At 34.0% G+C, this 21,595-nt stretch overlaps 1 protein-coding gene across 1 annotated transcript in view; it reads left to right on the forward strand.

Annotated features, from left to right (window-relative positions):
- The window catches only part of LOC124368360 (rab GTPase-binding effector protein 1-like), an 84,236-nt gene that overhangs the window by 41,519 nt on the left and 21,122 nt on the right, over positions 1-21,595 (forward strand). The window contains 7 exon segments of the mRNA XM_046825643.1: positions 1,799-1,843; positions 9,493-9,544; positions 13,398-13,475; positions 16,410-16,522; positions 17,054-17,150; positions 17,500-17,587; positions 18,871-18,964. Of these exon segments, the coding sequence (XP_046681599.1) occupies positions 1,799-1,843; positions 9,493-9,544; positions 13,398-13,475; positions 16,410-16,522; positions 17,054-17,150; positions 17,500-17,587; positions 18,871-18,964 (567 nt within the window).

Genomic DNA, 21,595 nt, shown 5'->3' on the forward strand with positions numbered 1-21,595 from the left:
TGCAGGAATTTCTTGTAATTGATTATTAAACAAATTTTACTGGCACATGCTTTTATTCCAGTAAAAATGGAGATATCAATAAATTTTCTGTAAATACAGAGTTTTATAACTTTAGGACAATTTTTATAACTATATAAAGCCTCTATCATAAGTTAAAAAATTATGAATTTTTAAATTAGCTAGTTCATTTGGGACCAAAAAACCCAGCCAGGGGAGAGTACACATTTGAAATAAGCATCACTTTGAATTAAGGGGTTAATGAATTTATCAAGAACAATGAAATTGGGACTGTACTGTGTTAAACAGTACTGAATTTAAAAATATCAGCTGTCGAATTCTCTGTGTGAAAGTAAGTTTCTCTATTAAATTGATTGGTATTTTGTCTGTCTGACTGTTCTGTGTTTATGGCCAAATTTGTGGAAACATATGATTTTTCATTCGGTTGTTCCTTATGCATAGATTGAGTGTATCTATGTAGGTCTGTATGTCTGTGTTTATGGCCAAATTTGTGGAAACATATGATTTTTCATACGGTTGTTCCTTATGCATAGATTGAGTGTATCTATGTAGGTCTGTATGTCTGTGTTTATGGCCAAATTTGTGGAAACATATGATTTTTCATACGGTTGTTCCTTATGCATAGATTGAGTGTATCTACGTAGGTCTGTATGTCTGTCTGCTTACAGCACAAATGTAGCAGTGTAACTGTCTGTTTCTTTATTACATTAATTAATTTATAATAACGCTTTAAACTGAGTGCTATATTTTTGTATTATTCTTGTGAATTAAACAAGAAAAATTTATTTTCGGGTGTTAAGCTAGAATCTCGATTGTTATTTATTACATTTAACATGTAAGTGTATGACTTAAAGCCAGTGAGTTAAACACATTCAGTAAGTGGATTCGATGTGCATACGTTTATCCACTGGGTGTGTCTGTCTGCTCATCTGTCCATACATGTGTACAATACAAAACTCTAGTAGACTGAAATGCCAATAACTGTTGTATGAGTAGACAGAATTCAAATTAAAGGTGTAAAAGGATTAATTAAAATATATTATTGTTTTCTATAAAATCTGTTTAATTTTAATTACCATTAAATTTTAAGTTACATTAATCCAATGTATGTCTCTCCAATTGTATTGATATTATTGTTGTGGTTTATACTGTACAAAACATGTTGCGCTTTAAAAAAACGTTGTGTACTATTCTGTAGTGATCAATTAATATGTTGCAATATAAATGTGTTATTATAATATAGGATATTGTTAATTTGTACTTATATCATCTTATTTTAAACTTGGATATCAGCTATAGAAGTAAAGACTTAGTCAGTGAACTTGTACTTTATAAAGCAATAAATGAATCAAATTAAACTTCATTAAATTAAAATCAAGTTAAACTTCACATCTATTGGGTCAGTGTTGTGTTTGAAGAATCTATGACTGAATATTTGAGTCAGCTGTTTTCATCATTTGTGTTGGTTCAACTGCATTTTGTCATCATTTGTTACGTCTGGTTCAGTTCACTATGTCATGCTTCTCTTGGGAGGAACTATGTGTGGTTTCCATGTGATGTTTTTATAGTAATAGAGAGTGACTTAAAAAAGTAACATTTTGTATAATTTCACCAAGTGAGAGTGGTTACTGTGTAGAGAAAGTGAATGTATTACTGACGTGACATTAGCTCTTGAGCTATGAAGCGATTGTTGAAGGGTTGCATGACGACATTGACATTTGATACTACATCAGCTGTACTTTGTGATGGAGTGTCTAAAAGGTGTACTTTTTATTTGCAGGAGGAAGGATCCCATGCTGAGTCTCTTGACACAACTAGCAGCATCGTAAGTACACATGAAAATCTGTAATTTATTTAGGGATGAACAAACAACGGGGGTTTTAAAGTAGGAACGAGCTCAGAGAGGCATTATTTATCCTAAAAAAAATGCAGTATGACAATAATGTTTTATGTGAACAGTGTTGTAGAATTAGTGGTTTTTGAGTCAATTTTTTTTATTTATACTTCCAATAATCTCTGCCTCAATAACGCTAAAATGGTGGACATCAAATTTACATCAAATCACACTAGAAATATGCATTCTGAAGCTGTCAAGTTCCTTGGTGTCCACCTTGAATCTAATTTGGGATGGGAGACACACATTAGTTTGCTCGTCAAGAAAATCTGTAGCGGAATATTTACTCTCAGAGTCCTTTATCGCACCATCTCAATTCAGGCCTTGCTTACCGTATACTATGCCCATATTCATAGCCACTTGGCATATGGAACCATTCTCTGGGGAAACCATTCTACTGCTATTCGTCTACTGGTTCTTCAAAAGAGAGCATTAAGGGTAATGACAGAAGCCCCCAACTAGAGCACATTGTAGACCAATCTTCAAAGAACTTGGAATTTTGACCTTGCTAGCAATGTTTGTACTTGACTGTTTAAGTTATGTCAGATGCAATATTGGAAACTTTTCAGCCTTTGAAAATATACATGAGCATAATACCAGACATAGACAGGATCTCTTAATAAATTTCATAAATACGCAAGAACTCAAAAAAGTTTTGAGGTGGTATCAGTGAAGCTTTTCAATCTCTTACCTGTTGAGACAAGACTGTTGTCTTTAAAGCACTTCAGACAAAAGCTCAAAATATTTCTTACCAACAACCCAATTTACAGTTATTTGGAGTTTTTTGATATTATACATCTTTTTGAATAATGTATAACAATTATTATTTCTTTGTATGTAATTTACTGTTTACTCTAAAACTAATTTTTGACACTATTCCATGTAACATGATTATCACGAATAAAGATTGTTTGACTCTTGGACTCATCATGTAACAGGGATGCTACAGGTCAGGGAAGTCAGGGAAAAGTCAGGGGAAAAAACAGGACTGGAAATCAGGGAAAAGTCAGGGAATCCGGTCTCAAGTCAGGGAAAAATATAAAAATCCCTTTACACAAATAAACTTACTGCCGCCGCGCCGAGTCCAAGCCTGCAGACGACGCGGCGCATGAAGCAGGCAGCCAAGGCGGCTCCCCAAAAACGCCAAAAACCCTGGGGATTGCGTCGAAAAAAGTCAGGGAAAAAATGAAAAATTTGGTCTGGAAATCAGGGAAAAGTCAGGGAATTTCATTATTGGACTCCTGTAGCAACCCTGTGTAAGTAAAGAAACTGATGTTTGTAGATATAATATACAAAAGATGGAACCGTTGATGAGCATCAACATAAAAAATCAAGACTAACATTTTACCACCCTCAGCTGATATTGTTAGATCAGTTAGCCACTCTAAAAAATAATCACTTGTAGCTGTGATACAGTGGTGACTACAGCGAAGTTGAGATTTTTTAAGTTATAATAACAAATTTATCATCATTTGTGCATTTTATTGAATTTTATTCATGATAACGCACCAATTAAAGCAATAAAATAAAGTGTTCAAGTTCATCAACTAATTCACAATTTTTAAATGTTCAGTCAATCACGACAGTAATAATTAAACCTGTATTAAAGTCACTCCTTTATTTATTCCCTATTTTAATGATTGTGTACCACACATACCTGGCTGAGTGGTCGTGTGTTAATGAAGAGACAAAGAAAACCAATGAAATTCTGAAGAAGCTCTCTGAGAAGTATCCTAATGTGACACTAGTTGAAGCCAGTAAAGCAAATAAACACTTGCATACTAGACATGGTTTACACCTTAGTGTTAGTGGTAAAAGGTGGCTGGCTCATGAAATAATACAAGCAGTAAGAGACAATCCAGAAAAGCGACCCACATCATCTCTAAGTACTGAATCGCCAGTGCTGCAGTCAGCCCAAACAAACAAAGTCAACAACTCGGGAAAACTCACCATCTCCAGTCCCAAGTCGCCACCCGCCCTCGCCACTGATGACAACACAGTAACAGACTTCATGGGATTTAATATCTTTCATTTGAATATCCAGTCGATCAAAAATAAACTAGACATGTTAAATATTTGGATAAATGAACTTAATATAACTATCGACATAATAACAATTAATGAACATTGGCTTGTTGAGGAGGAATTACTTTTATATCCTCCACTAGGTTTTAATTTAGCCAGTAGTTATTGTAGAAAACCTCCCCTTATAAGAGGAGGAAGCAGTGTATATGCCAGGGTAGGGATGGAATTTCAAATAATTAGCTTGGAAAATTATTGTTTTCCTCTTGTATTTGAAGCTTCAGCAATTTTTACTAAAAAAAGAAAATTTCTTAATTGTAACTATTTATCGCACACCTGATTCTGATGTTAAGATTTTCTTCTGTTTACTGGATACACTTTTACAATTTTTTATCAAAAACATACAAAGAAACCATAGTTTTGTCAGGAGATTTTAACATAAATATAACTAAAAATTCATTTGAAAAGGAAAGTCCTTTCTTAATTTATTACGCACTTACAATATGTATTGCTTGAACCTGGAAAACACAAGAGGAGAGGCATGTTTAGACAACATTATCACTAATATAAATACAAGAAAACTTAAATGTAAAGTAGTAGAACCTCACCTGTCTGACCATGCTGGCATCTTAGCTAGCTTATATAAATCTAATCTGACAAACATACAATGTGCTGTAAAAACGAATGACATGTACAAAAAAATAAGAGTGATGACGCCTATCACCATTGATAGTTTTAAAAAAACTACTTCTTGAAGTAGATTGGACTAGGCTTAAGTTTTTTTATACTGTTGACGAGGCATTTTCTTATTTTATTAATTTATTGACTAGTTTATATGAAGAAACATGTTATTTAAAAGAAGTTATAGTTAAAAATTCAAAAGGCCAAATATTCAATGGTTTACGCCAAAACTTAAGAATTTTAGAAGTTTTTGTTTTAGTTTGTTATGACAATTTAAAAAATAGTAAAGGTACAGAAAGAGAACTGTTGGCTAAATCAGTGTACAAGGAAGCTAGAAAACAGTATAAAGCCTTGATTAAGGAAGAAAAGCTATTGGCAAATGAAGATTACATTAAGAGGTCTAAAAATAAATGTAAAGCTGCATGGAATATTATCAAAGCTGAAAAAAGCACAGAATCGCAATCTAATGAGTCTTATATTGATTCTAATGTTTTTTAATGATTATTTTATAAATGTAGCACTAGATATGAATAAAACTCAAGTACCTGATGATTTTAGTGTAGCTCTTAGCTTAGTAAATAATTATGTAAATAGTTGTACTCCAAGAAATACGTTATATTGGAAAGTAATTGTTGTTGAAGATGTCCTAAAGTGTGCTTCTGAATTAAATCTATCGGGTAGTGAAGATTACTATGGTTTTTCGAATAAGATTTACTAAACAGATTATCAGTGTCATAGCTGAACCACTAACTTATCTATTTAATCGAATGTTAATTGAAGGCACATTTCCTCAATGTTTAAAAATAGCAAAAGTAGTTCCTATCTATAAGAAGGGTGATAAAACAAACCCTTCCAGTTATCGTCCCATATCTTTAATACCTATTTTTAGCAAAATATTTGAATATTGTATCAAAAACCAATTACAAAACTTTTTCATGCTAAATGGTCTCTTATGTAAAGAGCAGTTTGGGTTTTTACCAGGACTGAATACTACAAAAGCTGTAGAAACTCTAGTTGGTAATGTTATTCATAATTTTGAGTATAAAACAACATCATCTGCAACCTTAATTGATTTGTCTAAAGCCTTCGACAGCATACCTCATGAGTTACTTATAAGTAAACTTTATTGCTATGGTGTGCAAGGTAGTGAATTGAATTTGTTGGTATCTTATTTGAATAATAGAAAACAAATGGTTGTTCAGGGTTCTAATTCGTCTCTCATAAAAACAATTCAAATTGGTGTGTGCCACAAGGCTCAGTTTTAGGTCCTTTTTTATTTATCGTTGCAGTTTAATGATTTTCCTTTCAATTTACCCTGTATGTCAGTTTTGTTTGCTGATGATACTACTCTTCTAAATCACCATAGTACACTTAATGGTTTAATAAAAATACAAGAAAATGCAATGAAGGTAGCAACTGAGTGGTTTCAGGCTAACAGGCTTGTTGTAAACAATAGCAAAACAGAAAATATAATTTTTTCAATGGACCATGTAATTTACAAATGTTTTAAGCCTGTTAAACTATTAGGAATCTTTTTAGACAGTAGACTAAGCTGGGAAAGCCATATAGAAAATCTTTGTACTAAATTGGCGAGAGTAATTTTTCCTATTGCGCAAATTGAAACTCTGCATCACCGAAGAAATGCTAATAACCTCCTACTATGCCTTTTTCCACTCCCACTTAGTCTATGGAATTTCTTTATGGGGAAATAGTTGCCATTCAAATAAAGTGTTTGTCTGGCAAAAAAAAGCAATAAGAATTATAAAAAATCTTAATGAAAGGGAATCTTGCCTGCAAGCTTTTAGGGATTTAAATATCATGACATTGCCCTGTTTGTATATATATTATTGTTTACTGGATGTGAAAGCAAATCTGCAAAGTTATACTGTTAGAGAAACCATACATACTTATAAAACTAGAAAAAAGTACATGTTAGAGCTGCCAAGGACCAGGCTTGAAAAAACAAAAGGTAGTCATATCTATATGAAAATAAAACTATTTAATAAATTACCAAAAGGAGGATGGATTGTAAATATAAATAGGTTTAAACGAGTTGTAAGCAAATGGCTTAAAGAAAAAGCATTTTACTCTGTGAATGAATATTTGGCCTGTGATATTAGTTCCTTAAGTTTATAATTTTGTCTAGTCAAGTTTTAAGTTTTTTAACCTTTATTTTATAGTTTGGAGATTTTATGTTTTAACCACCTGACTTACATATTTTAAATATTTATATTGTTACATTTTTCATTGGGTTTTAATTGTATGTGTTATTTGTGTTTCTTGTCCAGTCTGTGTTTTTTATATATATATTTACCCTACAATGCTTTCTTATTTCTTAAATAATTTTTATACAACCGCTCTCTATTTATACCAATTATTAGTTTTGTAAGTTCCTATATCTTGCAACATTCCTGTTAATTTTAAAATAAGTCTCCAATTATAAAATTGTTAATTTTTTAAGTATTACTGCCCAATAATGTGACGAAGTCTATTGTAACTAATTATGTTACTTAATGACTAATAAAGACATCTTGAATCTTGAATCTTGAGAGTTTACAAATTTTTGTCCTTTTTTCAAAACACATTCGCGCATACAAAATTGAACTAAGTCTGAAAAATTTAAAAGAAAATCAAATCTCAATCAAAATTGATTTCCATCTCAATCACAGATATTCATAGGACTCAAAAATTAACCCTCCTTCTTTTGAGTTCCTCTATGTTCACTCTATAATGGCCAGCGACTCATTTTGAGTTCCTCTAGGTTCACTCTGTAATGGCCAGCAAACTCATTTTTAGTTCATCTAGGTGAACTCTGTAATGGCCAGCAACTCATTTTGAGTTCCTTTAGGTTCACTCTGTAATGGCCAGCAACACATTTTGAATTCCTCTAGGTTCAATCTATAATGGCCATCGACTCATTTTGAGTTCCTCTAGGTTCACTCTGTAATGGCCAGCAAACTCATTTTGAGTTCCTTTAGGTTCACTCTGTAATGGCCAGCAATTCATTTTGACTTCCTCTATTTTCACTCTGTAATGGCCAGCAACGCATTTTGAATTCCTCTAGGTTCAATCTGTAATGGCCAGCAACACATTTTGAATTCCTCTAGGTTCAATCTATAATGGCCAGCGACTCATTTTGAGTTCCTCTAGATTCACTCTGTAATGGCCAGCCACTCATTTTGAATCACTTTATCATCTCCAATTCTTTGATGTATTTCACCATCAAATGACACTTTAATTCAGACAAAATTGATATCTACATGTTTCAAATGAATTAACTTATTCCAAAAAGATATTTAAATTTCTCTTTCTTACCGCTAGGGTTTAGCAACTTATAAAGTAGTCGCATTGTTTGAATACACCCTTTTAGGTTGAAACTAATATATTTTGAAATTAGAAGAACTGAAGTTTAGATTTAGCAATCTTTCAAAACTGCCGTCATGTACCCAATTGGGGTCATGTACATGCCGGGTTTTTGTAAAGCTTGTGCGCCCGATGGAGTACACGTTGCTTTGCAATTCACTATTGAGTTTTTATTGATTGTCTGTCTTGGTGGTTTGTTAAATTTTTATAAAAAAGTAAAAGCATTAGGTATGGAAAAATACTATTTTAAGCATTACAAGAACAATTAATTATGGTTTGTAGTAATTGTATACAGATGAAAACCCAAGTCAAAATGGTATAGCCCAATAAGCTTGTGACAGAAGTTTGTCTTAATGAACAATGTCTTTTGTGTTGTCTTGATAATTACATTTAAAATTTGTATTGTTTTTGATGTGCACATTAAACTGTGACAGGTCAAATTACGACATTTAAATATTCGTGGGGAATTAGCAGACGGTGAACCAAATGACCGTGTTATTAAGTAAATCACATGTTATTGGAATTGAGATTTATTTAATTAATAATAGAGAAATATGTTAAACTTTATACAGGAACAAATTCAAATAATTAAACTAAGCTAAACATAACCAAAATTTGTTTTTACTAAAAGTACCAAATAAAATTACTCAAAAAAGCCAATAGTGGGATAAAATGACTTGCGTATTGATGACATCAGAAAGCACATGTTGCAAAAATTTAAATAAAAAGTGATAGAAAAATAGTTAAAGAAAATAGAAAGACTTAAATTGATCAATTATAGTAAACGTGATAAAATTCGATAATTATGAGAAAAAAATTAACTTATATTTAATCGTGAAGACGCTAATTTGAACGGGAGAGGGGGTTGAGCATTGTTTTGAGACAGTACACAAGGTTTTGGCCCCAGAATCTTCCTGCTGTTTCGAGACCTGAAGCAGAGAGAGGACGTCAGACGTGTAGATCCACCTGGCAGTGATGCAATACGGAATTGTGCAATAGTGTATTAAAAGTTATAACTGGGCGATAGGATATTGTTTTTAGTGAATAAATTAACAACAAAGCAAAGTGAGTACAATTAGTTGTTTGTGTTACATCAAAATACATTAACGTATCAAAGTGATTTGCTTTGTTTTAATATGATTGACTATCCCATCTGTGAAGAAGTGTGAGCCTTCAGTGCAGTGATATTTAATTTGCACTATCATTTAACCTATTTAAAACCTGAGATGAATATAGGCCTAGTCCTAGTGACATATAACGTATACTTTCACTAACACTCAGTATACTTCCAACAACACTACATACAATTTCCACAGCATAGGACACATCGACGTGGGAATTGGAAGTTTGAACATTTTTTAAACACTGATTCGGAGAAAAGACACAGCCAACGTGGGACTACAACACTCTTTAAAACTGATCATAAACAAAACATATTGTAATACGTATATAAAATACAGAGTATATGAAATTAATACTACTTTTAAGTAATATGGTTTTCACTTAATTTTCAGTTGGAGTCTCCTGCTGTGGACACAGCAAGTATCTCTGGTCAAGAAAATATAAGTAAGTGTATCAGGAATTTATATGTATGAATCTATGTTATATATAAACTAGAGGTGTGCCATTTGGTCATGAAATGTTCAATTCGAATAGGTCAGCCAGGCGAACGAGTGATCCAAATCAATGTGTTTCAAAAGACCTGTTCACCCCGAACGTTTTTGTTCACTTGTTCTCGCCAAATGAATCAATTTTATATATTCTTCTAAATCAGATATATTATTTTTAAGAATCTTTAAAACTTATAATATTAGAATTAAGTTTATTTTATAACCCTTATCTATAGAAAAAATACCTAACATTATATTCAGCTAACTAAAACTATAGATTCTATGCATTATAGGTTACAATAGGTCCCCAAAATCGTTCATTTGTTCATTTCGTTCAGCTGGTCATCTTGTTCAGTTTGTTCATTTCATTCAGTCATTCTTCCGTTCACTGTTTCGTTCAATAAAAACCATAACCGTAATACGTGACGGGGGAAGTATGGAGCCTGGGTATTATGAAAGTGTTGGGTTTAGATGTCTAAAATATGTTGATATTTCTAAAAATAAATTATTTTGAAACAATGTGTCTGTTTTGATGTTTTAGTAATTTATTTAAAACATATTTTAGAGAATAATCTAACCTAATATAATTTAATACTCTATCCTAATAAATTAAAGGCATATCAATCAATAAAGTCCATTGTTCATAAGTATTAGTATTTTAAAATATTTATTAATTATTTAAAATATTCATTTGTTATTACAGTGCAATTTTTAAAATTAATTTACTGATTCCGGAAACAATACATTTATTTTAATCTATACATTATCTATATATTCACTGTACCATGTGCTGTTTCTTCCTTTATTCGTTCACTTGTTTTTTGGAAGATCTTTTTGTTCACTCGGTCATTCCGTTCGCTCGTTCATTTAGTTCACACGATGACCGGCATGACACGCTCTAGCGGGAAGGCTCAGTAACTCTGCATTGACTGGGTCAATTGAATGGGTCTTTTAAACCGGTTGTGGCAGTTAACGAGATCGACTGGGCTGCATCAGTCAGGTGATTCAAAACATCTCACCATTGATATGAACTCACACACTTTATATTATTAGGAGAGTTTTGGTGTTCTTTTTTCTATTTGGGTATTTCTTTTACATTTTATACGTAATAAATATTAAGAGAAGTTAGTTTTCTCTCTAGTACTATCTTTTTAAAAATGTATATTTGAAGAAGATCCGTTTTATAATTTTTTGTTAATTGCCCCTCATTGTAGCGTCATATGTGGTAGATCAATCTGGATTTTGTGTTAATGTTTATGGTTCCTTATTGTATCATAATGAAAAAGATCAGAAGTTAATTGTCATTTATGAAGATCGTGTGTGTTGGCCAAATTTTAACAATATTTAGCACCACATTGTTTGTGTCATATGATGATGTTCACTGTTTTATATAGTGTAATAACACTTTATATTATCTGTGTAAGACTCACCTGTAGTTTTTCTATTGCTGGAATATTCTGTTTTATAAAAGGAGATATATTCCAATATACCAGTTGAATTTCATAGAACTGATTTCACTCACAGCAAAAATAAATCACTTACAATGCCTTTAAATCAGCATTCAACTCATCAGTTTATTAGTTGAATAGAATACTTCAAACATCTTGTGAAATGTTCTAAATACAACACACTCAGCATGTGTACACCAAACTTAGATTCTGCACTCTAATTTGAAATTAACCCATTACAGATCACTGACGAGCTGGGCTCGTCACGCAGCGGCCGGGCCTAACGGCACGATGACGAGCCCAGGTCGCAAAAGCGGTCTGCTTTTAAATTTCCCTCCAAATAGTTCTTATAATGTCTGATAGATTGGGCGATCGTCTTCACTTGTCAACTAAGAGTATTTAACAACGGTCTACGTTTAGAGTTTTCAAAAGTTTTATAAATATCCTACAGATCGCAGTTGTGTGTCGAAGTTGAAAAATCATTCATATGAGTTTACTCTCTGCTTTTTAGCGCTTCTGATTGGGTGTTTTCCTCAGTTGTTATTATAATACTTTTGAGGTTAGTGACACAACGAAAAGACGCAGACGTTACATGTTGGCGGGTTTAGTCTAGACAATGGCCCCGATGATGTAATCGCTTCGCCCGAGCCGCTTTATTTAGACTACGATTCAGACATCATCCCTGCCACCCCGGAACCTTGCTCGCGTGTTATCGTTCCTACATCACAGATACCCCAGCAGGCCCATGTTCTATCTGAACACCTTCACAGCTGAATTTTCTAGTGTAGGATAGCGAGCGATACTGTGGCGCACCATTGCTGTTCGTGCAGCCGCTGACCGTAAATTAGTTCGTGACAGCTGGTGCCCGCGCGCCAAAATAATACAATCCGCAATGGGTTAAATAAAAATTTAATATTTAACTTATTATTCCAGCACACCAAATGCATTCAAACACAGTCAATTATCACTATTCAAGATTTCATCAATTAAAATTTATAGATTACATGTAAAGTAACAGAATGAATTTCAACACGTGCTTCCCTTGTGGTCTCGGTATTCAGAAGAAGGAATCAGGCTGAGATCTTTTCAACAACATGCTGGCTTACACATGGAGTCCACAAACCGGAAATGAAGGGAAACTGGCAGCTCTTTAACCTCCAACCCAAACCAATATCTTTAATTTGAATGACAAACATCCTTGCTTAAATTTATTACTGCTCACAGGTTATATTTCAATTTCCACATACCGTTATTGGTGCGGACCGTTTGAATGTAAATTTAACCAATATTGATTTGTTACATATTTAAATATTAAATTTTACACCATGTGGTAAATGATAACATTTCTTATTATAACAAATTTACAATATATTAAAAAGATGACTAGAGTTAGTGTTTAGAGTACTTTTAAAGAGTTATGTTACTTCCAGTCTTAGTGCCACTTAATCTACAAAATCTACGAGCGTTATCCTGAAAGTAACCACTTTTTATACATAGCAGAAGTAGTGGAGGTAACGGCACCATGTCGACATTGGTGAGTACAGTGGTTTCAGGACGGTTCTAATTGTGCAAGGTGGACCGTTGTATGTTCATGTTTTGTCCAGTCTTGAAACGTAAGTGCTGTAATAAAAATCCCGCAAAGTGTGAAGTGCCATGGTGTTATAAGATTTCTTTGAGCAAATATCGCCCAGTAGTTGGGATTTATTGTGAATTGTGTGCAGTTCATGGTCCAGACATTATAAGGTATTCTTGTCAGATATGACCTACAGTACTGATCAGATCAAATGAAAAAGTTTATGAAAACCATTGTTTCACAATTTCGGAACCGTACAATCAATTTTTCTGAGTCCTTCTCATGAGATAGTTACAGAAAAACTAGACTACCACAAGTTTTGTTCTTGGGTACCAAAACCGCTTATCAACGACTATAAAACAAAAAGGAGTTCTGTCATAAAATTTCTTGGTGTGACTTTGAAGGAGAAGAACAATCCGAGCTTAGTTTGCAGCGAGCTTCATCTGTTGTTAAACATGAAGCAGTGGCTTGTATCAGTGGGTTTTCAGTGATGAAGAAATTCTAAACACCGTGACACCTTGGCTTTTTCTTCAAAGGCACCATTTTTATAACCAGACGGTATTTCAAAGACTGTTTAAAGATGTTACAAGCACTTGCAATTGTTTGACGATTATGTAGAAGAAAAAAGTTATAGTTTTTAGATGTATGTAATAAAATTGTTGTATCTTCACTGTTTTTACTTTTTATTTTAAAACAGAGCTTGCTTTCTAGGTAACCCTCCTAAAATCTAAATAAAAATCACTTTTGAAAGAATAATAAGCCTAAAGGAAAACTTGCTGTTTTTACAGAAGGAAACAATTTAACGTCTAGTCAGTCCAAAGTTCCTAGTTCACCTCTGCGAAATTCAGTGGAGGGAAAACTGTTCGGTAAGTTTGGTTATTTCATTCAGATCTTTGTTAATTTTTAAAAATGCCTGCATTCGTTAAAGGTTGTTAGAGACTGAGGTGCTACAGTCTCATATTTTTAATACAATTGTATATAGCCTACTATATTTGACACTAGTTTATAAACTGTAGTAAAGATACTCCTATTTTAATTTCTCCTCATTTATTTAATGTATCAGATCACTGATCCTTGGCAGACTGTTTGCAATAAATTAGCCAAAATTGCATACTGTGTATGGTTGAGAATAAATATGCTCAAAGTTAATTTTAATTAAACATTCATTTATCAATCTGAATATTGCCACTAATCCACATTTATTAACCGTTCACAGCGACAGCTTATTTCCAGACTTTTTTAATTGTCATTGAACTTCTCAATAATATTGGCAAAAAGCCGTAATAGTTTTTTTAACGTTAATCATCTAAGAATAACGAGAAAAGTATATAGATTTCACAGTTTTGCTCAAACAAATTATTTTGACATGTTTTTTTAATGTTTTTCTGTGTAAATGCACGGGGTACCTAAAAAATTAATTTACTTTCAAATTAAGTAATCGTGCACCCGAAGGGGTACACGATAATCTGATGTATTTATTTAAGCGCGGTACCAAATTAGACAAATCACTAAGACAGGCAAGCAATAAAAACGCAGTAAGGAAATGAATATTAACACGCTTTACGAAAGCCCGGTGTATAACTGAACGGGTACACAACAGAAATTGTGAAAGATTGCATGTACCTGATGGGGTATACGAGGTGTGTCCAAAAAGTATCTGACCTTGACGTCTGGCATGAACTGACGTTACTCGGCGGCAACGGCAATCTGGTCCCCTTCAAAGTACTCCCCTCCACAAGCCACTAGCTTATTCCAACGCTCCTCCTACTTCCGGAAACAATCCTTAAATTCATTTTGCAGAATGGCTAACAGGTCCTTCGTCGCATTTTGTTTTATGTGCTCAATATCTTCAAATCTTTTTCTTTTCAAAGGAATTTTTAATTTAGGAAATAACCAGAAGTCACAAGGAGCTATGTCAGGACTGTAGGTAGGCTGTTGTAGTTGGTTGATGTCGTGTTTGACCAAAAAACGCTGAATAAGAATTGAGGAATGAGCTGGCGCATTGTCATGGTGCACGATCCAGTCACGGCTTGTCCACAGTTCAGGTCGTTTCCTTCGCACTGCATCTCGTAGCCGCCTTAGGACCTCAAGATAATACTCCTTATTCACTGTCTGGCCTCTTGGAGCATATTCATGATGAACAACGCCGTCCTAGTAAAAAAAAAACTGTCAGCATTGTCTTGACATTGCTTTCGACTTTGTCTTGCTTTTTTCGGCTGTTGCTCCTCGCGAGTTTTCCACTGTGAAGGTTGAGCCGTTGTTTCAGGGTCGTAGCCATAAACCCATGACTCAACACCAGTAATAACTTTTTTTAAATAGCCCTGGGTCACTTTTGATCAAATCCAGATTGTCCTGTGCGATATCAAGTCGACAGTTCTTTTGGTCTTCTGTCAGCAGCCAAGAAACACGGTTAATTTTTAAGTCTTCATTTAAAATGTTACAAACTGACGATTGTATTCCTAAATCTTCTTCCAGCTCTCGGACAGTCATTCGACGGTTTTCATTAATTGCTGCACGAACACGTTCAACATTTTCAGCGTTTCTGGCTGTTGAAGGCCTGCCAGATCGGTCATCACTCTCCACTGATATGCGGCCATTATTAAACCGCCTAAACCACTCTTTTATTTGTGTATCACCCATAGAAATGTCACCATAAACTTTCCGTATCATAGTAATTGTCTCTAATGCTGAATGGCCAAGTTTTTGGCAAAATTTAATGCAAATGCGCTGCTCATCACGTTCAGTCATATTGAAATGCGACACACACACACACACACACGGCAGTACTGTACGGAACAGAGCGCTGTGACTCACTGAGTGACCGGATCGTATTCAATGCCTAATATGGGAAGGAGTAGGCTCACCCCTCCCTTCCAATAACCAATTCGAGCCGGTCGGTTACACCGCGCCCGCCTACTGGTCAGCGGTCGGATACTTTTTGGACAGACCTTGTATGTTGTCGTGAACATTTTAACATTTTTAGTAATACCAAGTATCCATTAGTAAAGGGTGAATCCAGAATTCTCAAATCCAATTCCGAATCTTTGAATTTTGAGTCCTAACAACTTTTATAACCTAAGTGTGATTTAAACAAAATCACCAACAATCCAGTTTTTGGTCGTTTTAAACCTTTGGATACTGTCTGATAATGTAAAAAGTAACTCAAGAATAGCACTCAGTATTGTCAAGGGATTTGTATAGGTTTAGAGAAATAACTATATTTTAGAGACAAAGTCATATCCCCTACTTTCTACTTTAGATTGATACATTATAATACGCTAATCTGATATATTATGGGCTTTCAGAATATATGCCTTTACCTCTGAGTGTCGAAAGCCAATGTGATTACCCTACGGGGTTTTATCAGAAAGTGCTGAGGGCCGATTAAATAATTTTTTTTAAATATTTACTATTCTGTCACTACATTTTGAGATATTTCATTGTGCTTAGTCTCATTTTTTACATAATAAGTCAAATAAACATAGATTATTTATCTTGATTTGATTTTTACAGTTGGTAAAAGCTATTTGCCAATATTATAGACAACTTTTATGCAAGTGCAGATTTTTAATATTTTGCAGTAATTTTAGAGAAAAAGTCATACTCAGTATTACAGATTCTTACTTTTTTAAACTTGGTAAGTTATACTGTTTACATAGAGAGCAGTAATTTTCTAGACTAACAATTTAGAAACAGTCTCTTGGGAACAATAATTCTAATACTTAATGAGTTAAATCCTTATTAAGGATTTTTTAATTATCTAAGGAGTTGTTCACTAATAAATGCCTTATGACCTTAAGACACGTCACCTGAGTCAGGCAAGGCTACCGAGTGTGATATGTGCCTCAACTACGAGACACAGCTGGTGAACGAGCAAAAGCGAGTGGCCGAGCTAACCAAGGCAGCTGGGGCTGTTAGAGCGTTGCCGTGACGATCTCCAGAAGGAGATGGCCAACCGGAAGGACATGGAACAGAAGTGTGAACGAGAACAAGGAGGAACACAAGGCGCAGGTAGGGCTAGTTTGTCACCAATAAGTTATTTAGAGATTAATTAATTAAGTTGGGGAATATTTTTTTCACATCTGTGTAGGTAATCCTCTTTCTCCGTTGCTAAGAACTAGATATTAAAGGCAACAAGTACAATTGCACTTGGTGTGAAACTAATCACGGAATACCTTTTTTGCTCTATAAAGCTATGAGTTTCTTAAAATACCTAGCCACACTGTTACTTTGGTAGCAAACTGAAAGATACATAAGGCTGTGATTAGCAAGGGGAGCATTAAAGGTCCATCTTTTTAATTGAATGTGGTTTGTCAACCGATCATTTATAAGATTTAGAAACCTTCTGAGTTTTCAAAACTAACAGTGAGCTGAATAAGAAAATTTCTGCCTGAATTTGATAAATCCTCAATTATTCTCTGACTCTTAACCCTAAACTTTACAGTGCTTGGCTAGTGACCTTAAGAATGACACAGAAGCATGCAGATGTACTATCAGCAGTGTTCCTGATTACCACGGAGGAGCTACTACGGCACTAAACAGTATTCTCTAAACTGTTTTGTAAACTTAAATTTGGTTATTTGGAGAATAAGTTCAACTCTACACCACACTGCTGCAAAATACAATTTTTTTCTGGAGATTTAGTAGAATTGTATTGATTATAAAATATTGTGTTATTTTTTAAGTAAGAAACAGCACAATTTACTGTATTTGAAATATAAAAATAAATTGACAAATTAAATGTTATTTAATAGTAAATTTAATAACTTTTTATTTGCTAATGAGTTTACATCTTCAAGATTATTATTTTGTATTGTGTGCTGTGCTAGGTGTGAGCGAGCTGCTGCAGAGGGTGACAAGCAGTGAGGCTGCTCTGAAGGAGTTGAGAAGCCAACTTCGGTCAGATGACCACCTCCCTGACCCGAGAACTGGACAGGCTGCGAGCGCAGAGAGAGCAGTCACAGAGGGATCTGGACAGGTAGCGTGTACATTCAACTTATCCTCAAAAAACCGTTATAGAGACTCAAATTTTGATAAACATACAAAAAGTCTTGTTTTGTAATTGTTATAATAGAGCCAAGACTTAGAAAGCAGTAAAACATTGTGCAATAACTACTTTTGTTTTAGTAAAATGATGGTTACAAAAAAATAAATCTATTCACTTAAGTAATTCGTGTGAAAAAAGGTGCAGAATTTGTAAGATCAAAGAGAGAAATAAATTAGTTTAAAAATAAAAAAGTTAAAGATGCCGTTAATTTGTTAATAGCCTACCACCAGTTAACATGGTGTGTATTGTAAGAATGAAAACCTAGTTTATATAGTATGTTCAAGTTTACTTTAGAACATCTTTATTGTAGGATTTGTCAGACCTGATGTTTGGAGTTTTGACTTTGGGATCCATCAAATTGTGCACTAGAACTAGTATAGATTTCATTGATTGAGGGATTCTTTGCAGTTAGACTTAACACATTTAATTCAATTTTGGCCTTAAGTCTTCCTTCTGCACCACATTGTAAGAATTTCATGTACTGATTACATTTTATTGCTTTTTTGGAGGAAGAAGTGTATAGATTAGAAGATTGTAGTGTTTTTCCACCATTTGCTTCTTTTGAGAAAAGAGAGGATGCCAAGCTTTTACTAGTCAAAGTTGACAGGAAGGAAACATCTCTTCCAGGAAGCCCATCCACTTTTCAGTAGTATACAGTGGTCCTTTCCCAAGTGTCCTACATTTGTAACATGCCACACCTGTTACAGACACCTATCTGTCAGGATTTGCAAATCGCATCAGTTCTGCTGAATCAAGTTTATATTGTACCAAATTGATATAACCTAGGCAAAAATTAACTCTTTGTGGTTACCGATTGTTTGCCAAATCAGATTTACTTTATGGATCTATTCTTGTTGACTCAGAAAACTTTTTCAGCTTCAAAGCTGTGATCCTATAATTTAATAACATAAGGCTAACAATACAATCTAATCCTGTCTTTAAAAAATTTGTTTAAATTGCTGATAATTAGTTAGTTTTGTTGGAGTTTTGCTTAAATATTATGAACTCATATTAAGAGTTATAAGAGTCAAGAGTGGATCTCTCTCACTTTCCTAGTGATAGCAAACCTAGAGACTAGAAGTGAATATTTTCGGTATCATGTGTTTTGCTAAAAAATAAGGTTTACAAGACACTTTGAGAAAAGTCAGTTGAATGTACTGAACTACAGAAAAAACTGAATTGTTATTGCTTATTGTACAAAACTGTTGTTACAGCATACAACTTGAAAATGAGAAACTGGTCGGACGCTACAACGCTCACTCTCAGGAACTTCAGGATGCGTTCATCGATTTGCCTGATAAAGTAGAGGTGAGTTCTCTTCTCAGTTTTGGGCGGTTTTTGAAGCAATACAATTAAATCAAACTACACTTAATAAAAAAAAAACTTGTATAATTGTAATGTTTAACTTAGGAAAATCATAATTAACTTAGGTTGACCTTGAAAACTACCTTCAAGGATCCACTGATTTGAAAGAACACATAAAAGTACACATATTTCACTATGCATACTTTTATGTGTTTCTTTCAAATCAGTGGACCATGAAAGATAGATTTCAAGGTAAGCTTGCTGATTTTCCTATCACTAGTAACAATCCCTGGTTTTTCAGCTCTATAATTCAAATGTTATTGTTAACTTAGTATGTAAGGAATTAGAAAAATATTACATTCCCAAAAATGTATTCAGAAGAGAACTAAAGGAATAAGAACTGCAGAGAAGGGAATAATGGGAAAGACATGGGCTGATTGTGATCCTAATGTATTTATTAATCTGCAGATAAACAGTGAGATGTACAATCAGTAATAACCCCTGAAGGAATTTTAAAATTCTAGAGCAGGCTAGTTACAGCCAGTGGCCCTGGGAGTAACAAGGGCTTGAGCCCATTCTCTGTTGATCTTCAGCGTGCGTGTGCCTAGCCACGAGGCAGCGCCGGTAAAGTTGGTGGGAGGGGGCCCGGTGGGCCGTTGACGTCGCTGGCCTGATCAGGCCAAGATACCGCCACTCACACTCTGCACCGCGTTGCAAACTTGCCAGGGGGAGACTGGCACATGTTTGGCGGTTGAAACATGTGTTACATTGGCGCCCCACTGGTTCAGTTTTACACGCTGTCTGCACATGCCGAAGTGATTTTATATTGAAGGTTGATCCTCAGTGATTTTGATGTGGATTTAGTCTAATTTATTGCAGTGTCCAAAATGAGTCTGTTGTGCTGTGGCTACTTGTCCAAATAACTCTAAAAAAGTACTAAAGGAAATTGTTGAACAGCGAGTATTGTTACTATACAGTATTCCCAAGAAAGCGACAGTGAGATCTTGTTGTAAAAATTGGTTATCAAAGTGTTAAATTGTAAGTATGCCTATGTGTGTAGTGATCGCATTATTCTGATTACATTGATGACATTGAAAAATCGCTTATTAGGGCTCAGAAAATTGTTATTAAAGCCCTTTGTTTTTTCCGTCCAAATAAAACTTCCCCACTATCAGTAATGACAGATGACTGATGTACGCAATGAACGGATAGAAAAACGACGTGTTTGTAAAAACGCAATTGAATGAATTAGACCAGTTTTAAAGTCCAAAAAAAACCTCGAATTGAGCTCCGCGTAAAATACAGGACCGAATTTTTTAAGACGGTAATAAAAAGTAACCTCGATACAACCCGTGAGTGTCTGTTTGCGAAAAACGCGGAGGAATATTTAAGAAGATTTAACACAACCAATCTGAAATCTTCCCATTGATGTTTTAGAACAAATAAAATAACTATATCTGAGAAGACATAACATGATATATATTGCATAACATCCCCATGTGTCGAAAATAATAGCGAAAATGGCAATTCTAAAAATCTTAAGAATGGCATGCAAAATACTGTTTCTAAACCCTGAGGGACAAAAATCTTTAATTTGTTTTTGACAATAGCAAGCCATACTACGTACTATGCCAGAGTAGACGAACTTTATATTAGATTAAAGAACGTTAATACGTAACTTAGAATGCAAGAGGAAACAAGCTTAAAATAAGACTAAGAAGTGGATTCAATAAAAAAAAGAACTGAAGAACAGTGTATAGAACTAGAATAAATGAGTGCTGTAACTCATTAAGTGGTGATCAATCTATTAAACATGCTCAATAAATTGTAGATTTAGGTATTTGACGTCTATAATACAAAAACAGTAAACAAAATAATGCATGTAAAATGAACGAACTAATTTTATTTGGACTTTGCAATCTTTTCGTTCATTGGGTTCTACTAGAAATTTACATTGGCCTAAGTTAAGTCACAAAATTATTTTCAAACATATCCTAATTACAAATTATTTAAATAAGTTATTAACCAATAGAATTGTGTGAAAATTGAAAAAAAGTAGATTCGACCTAGATAATTATTTCTTTCTAATAACTTATTCTATTTATTCTCATTTGTGATATGAAAAGTCTAAAGGGGAGTATTAATAATATTTTTATCCAATTCTTCCAATGAAAAACATATAGATAAACTAATTTACCTTTCAACCTTTGCCGCTAAAAGTTTAGTTTTTTAACACAAAAAAAATAAGGCTTAAAAAACTTTCAATGTATATTGCATTTCGTGAGGTTTCAAGCACGCCTTTTTGTGGGTTGTTACAATTTTCAAATCGATATATAAATCGTAAATATATTTATAACTGCTCTAGTTTTCAGGCAGATCACACAGTTTTAAGAATATATAAGGATGTCCCTTATATTATAGTTATGTCTATCTGTGATGTGTAATGAGCTTCGTAAACCAGTAAGCGCTCCCATCAGATGACAAAAGCGGGGTATAGTATGCCGGCAGAACGTTCAGGTTCTGTGACGTATGCGGTCACGTGACCAGGGGGTCACACTGGCAGGCAATATGGTGCAGTCCTTGATACTAGGCCCTGAGTTACAGCTTGCTTTTTTTAATAAAAAAAAAATTAGG

The sequence above is a fragment of the Homalodisca vitripennis genome, chromosome 8 (genome assembly GCF_021130785.1).
Source record: "Homalodisca vitripennis isolate AUS2020 chromosome 8, UT_GWSS_2.1, whole genome shotgun sequence".
NCBI lineage: Eukaryota > Metazoa > Arthropoda > Insecta > Hemiptera > Cicadellidae > Homalodisca > Homalodisca vitripennis.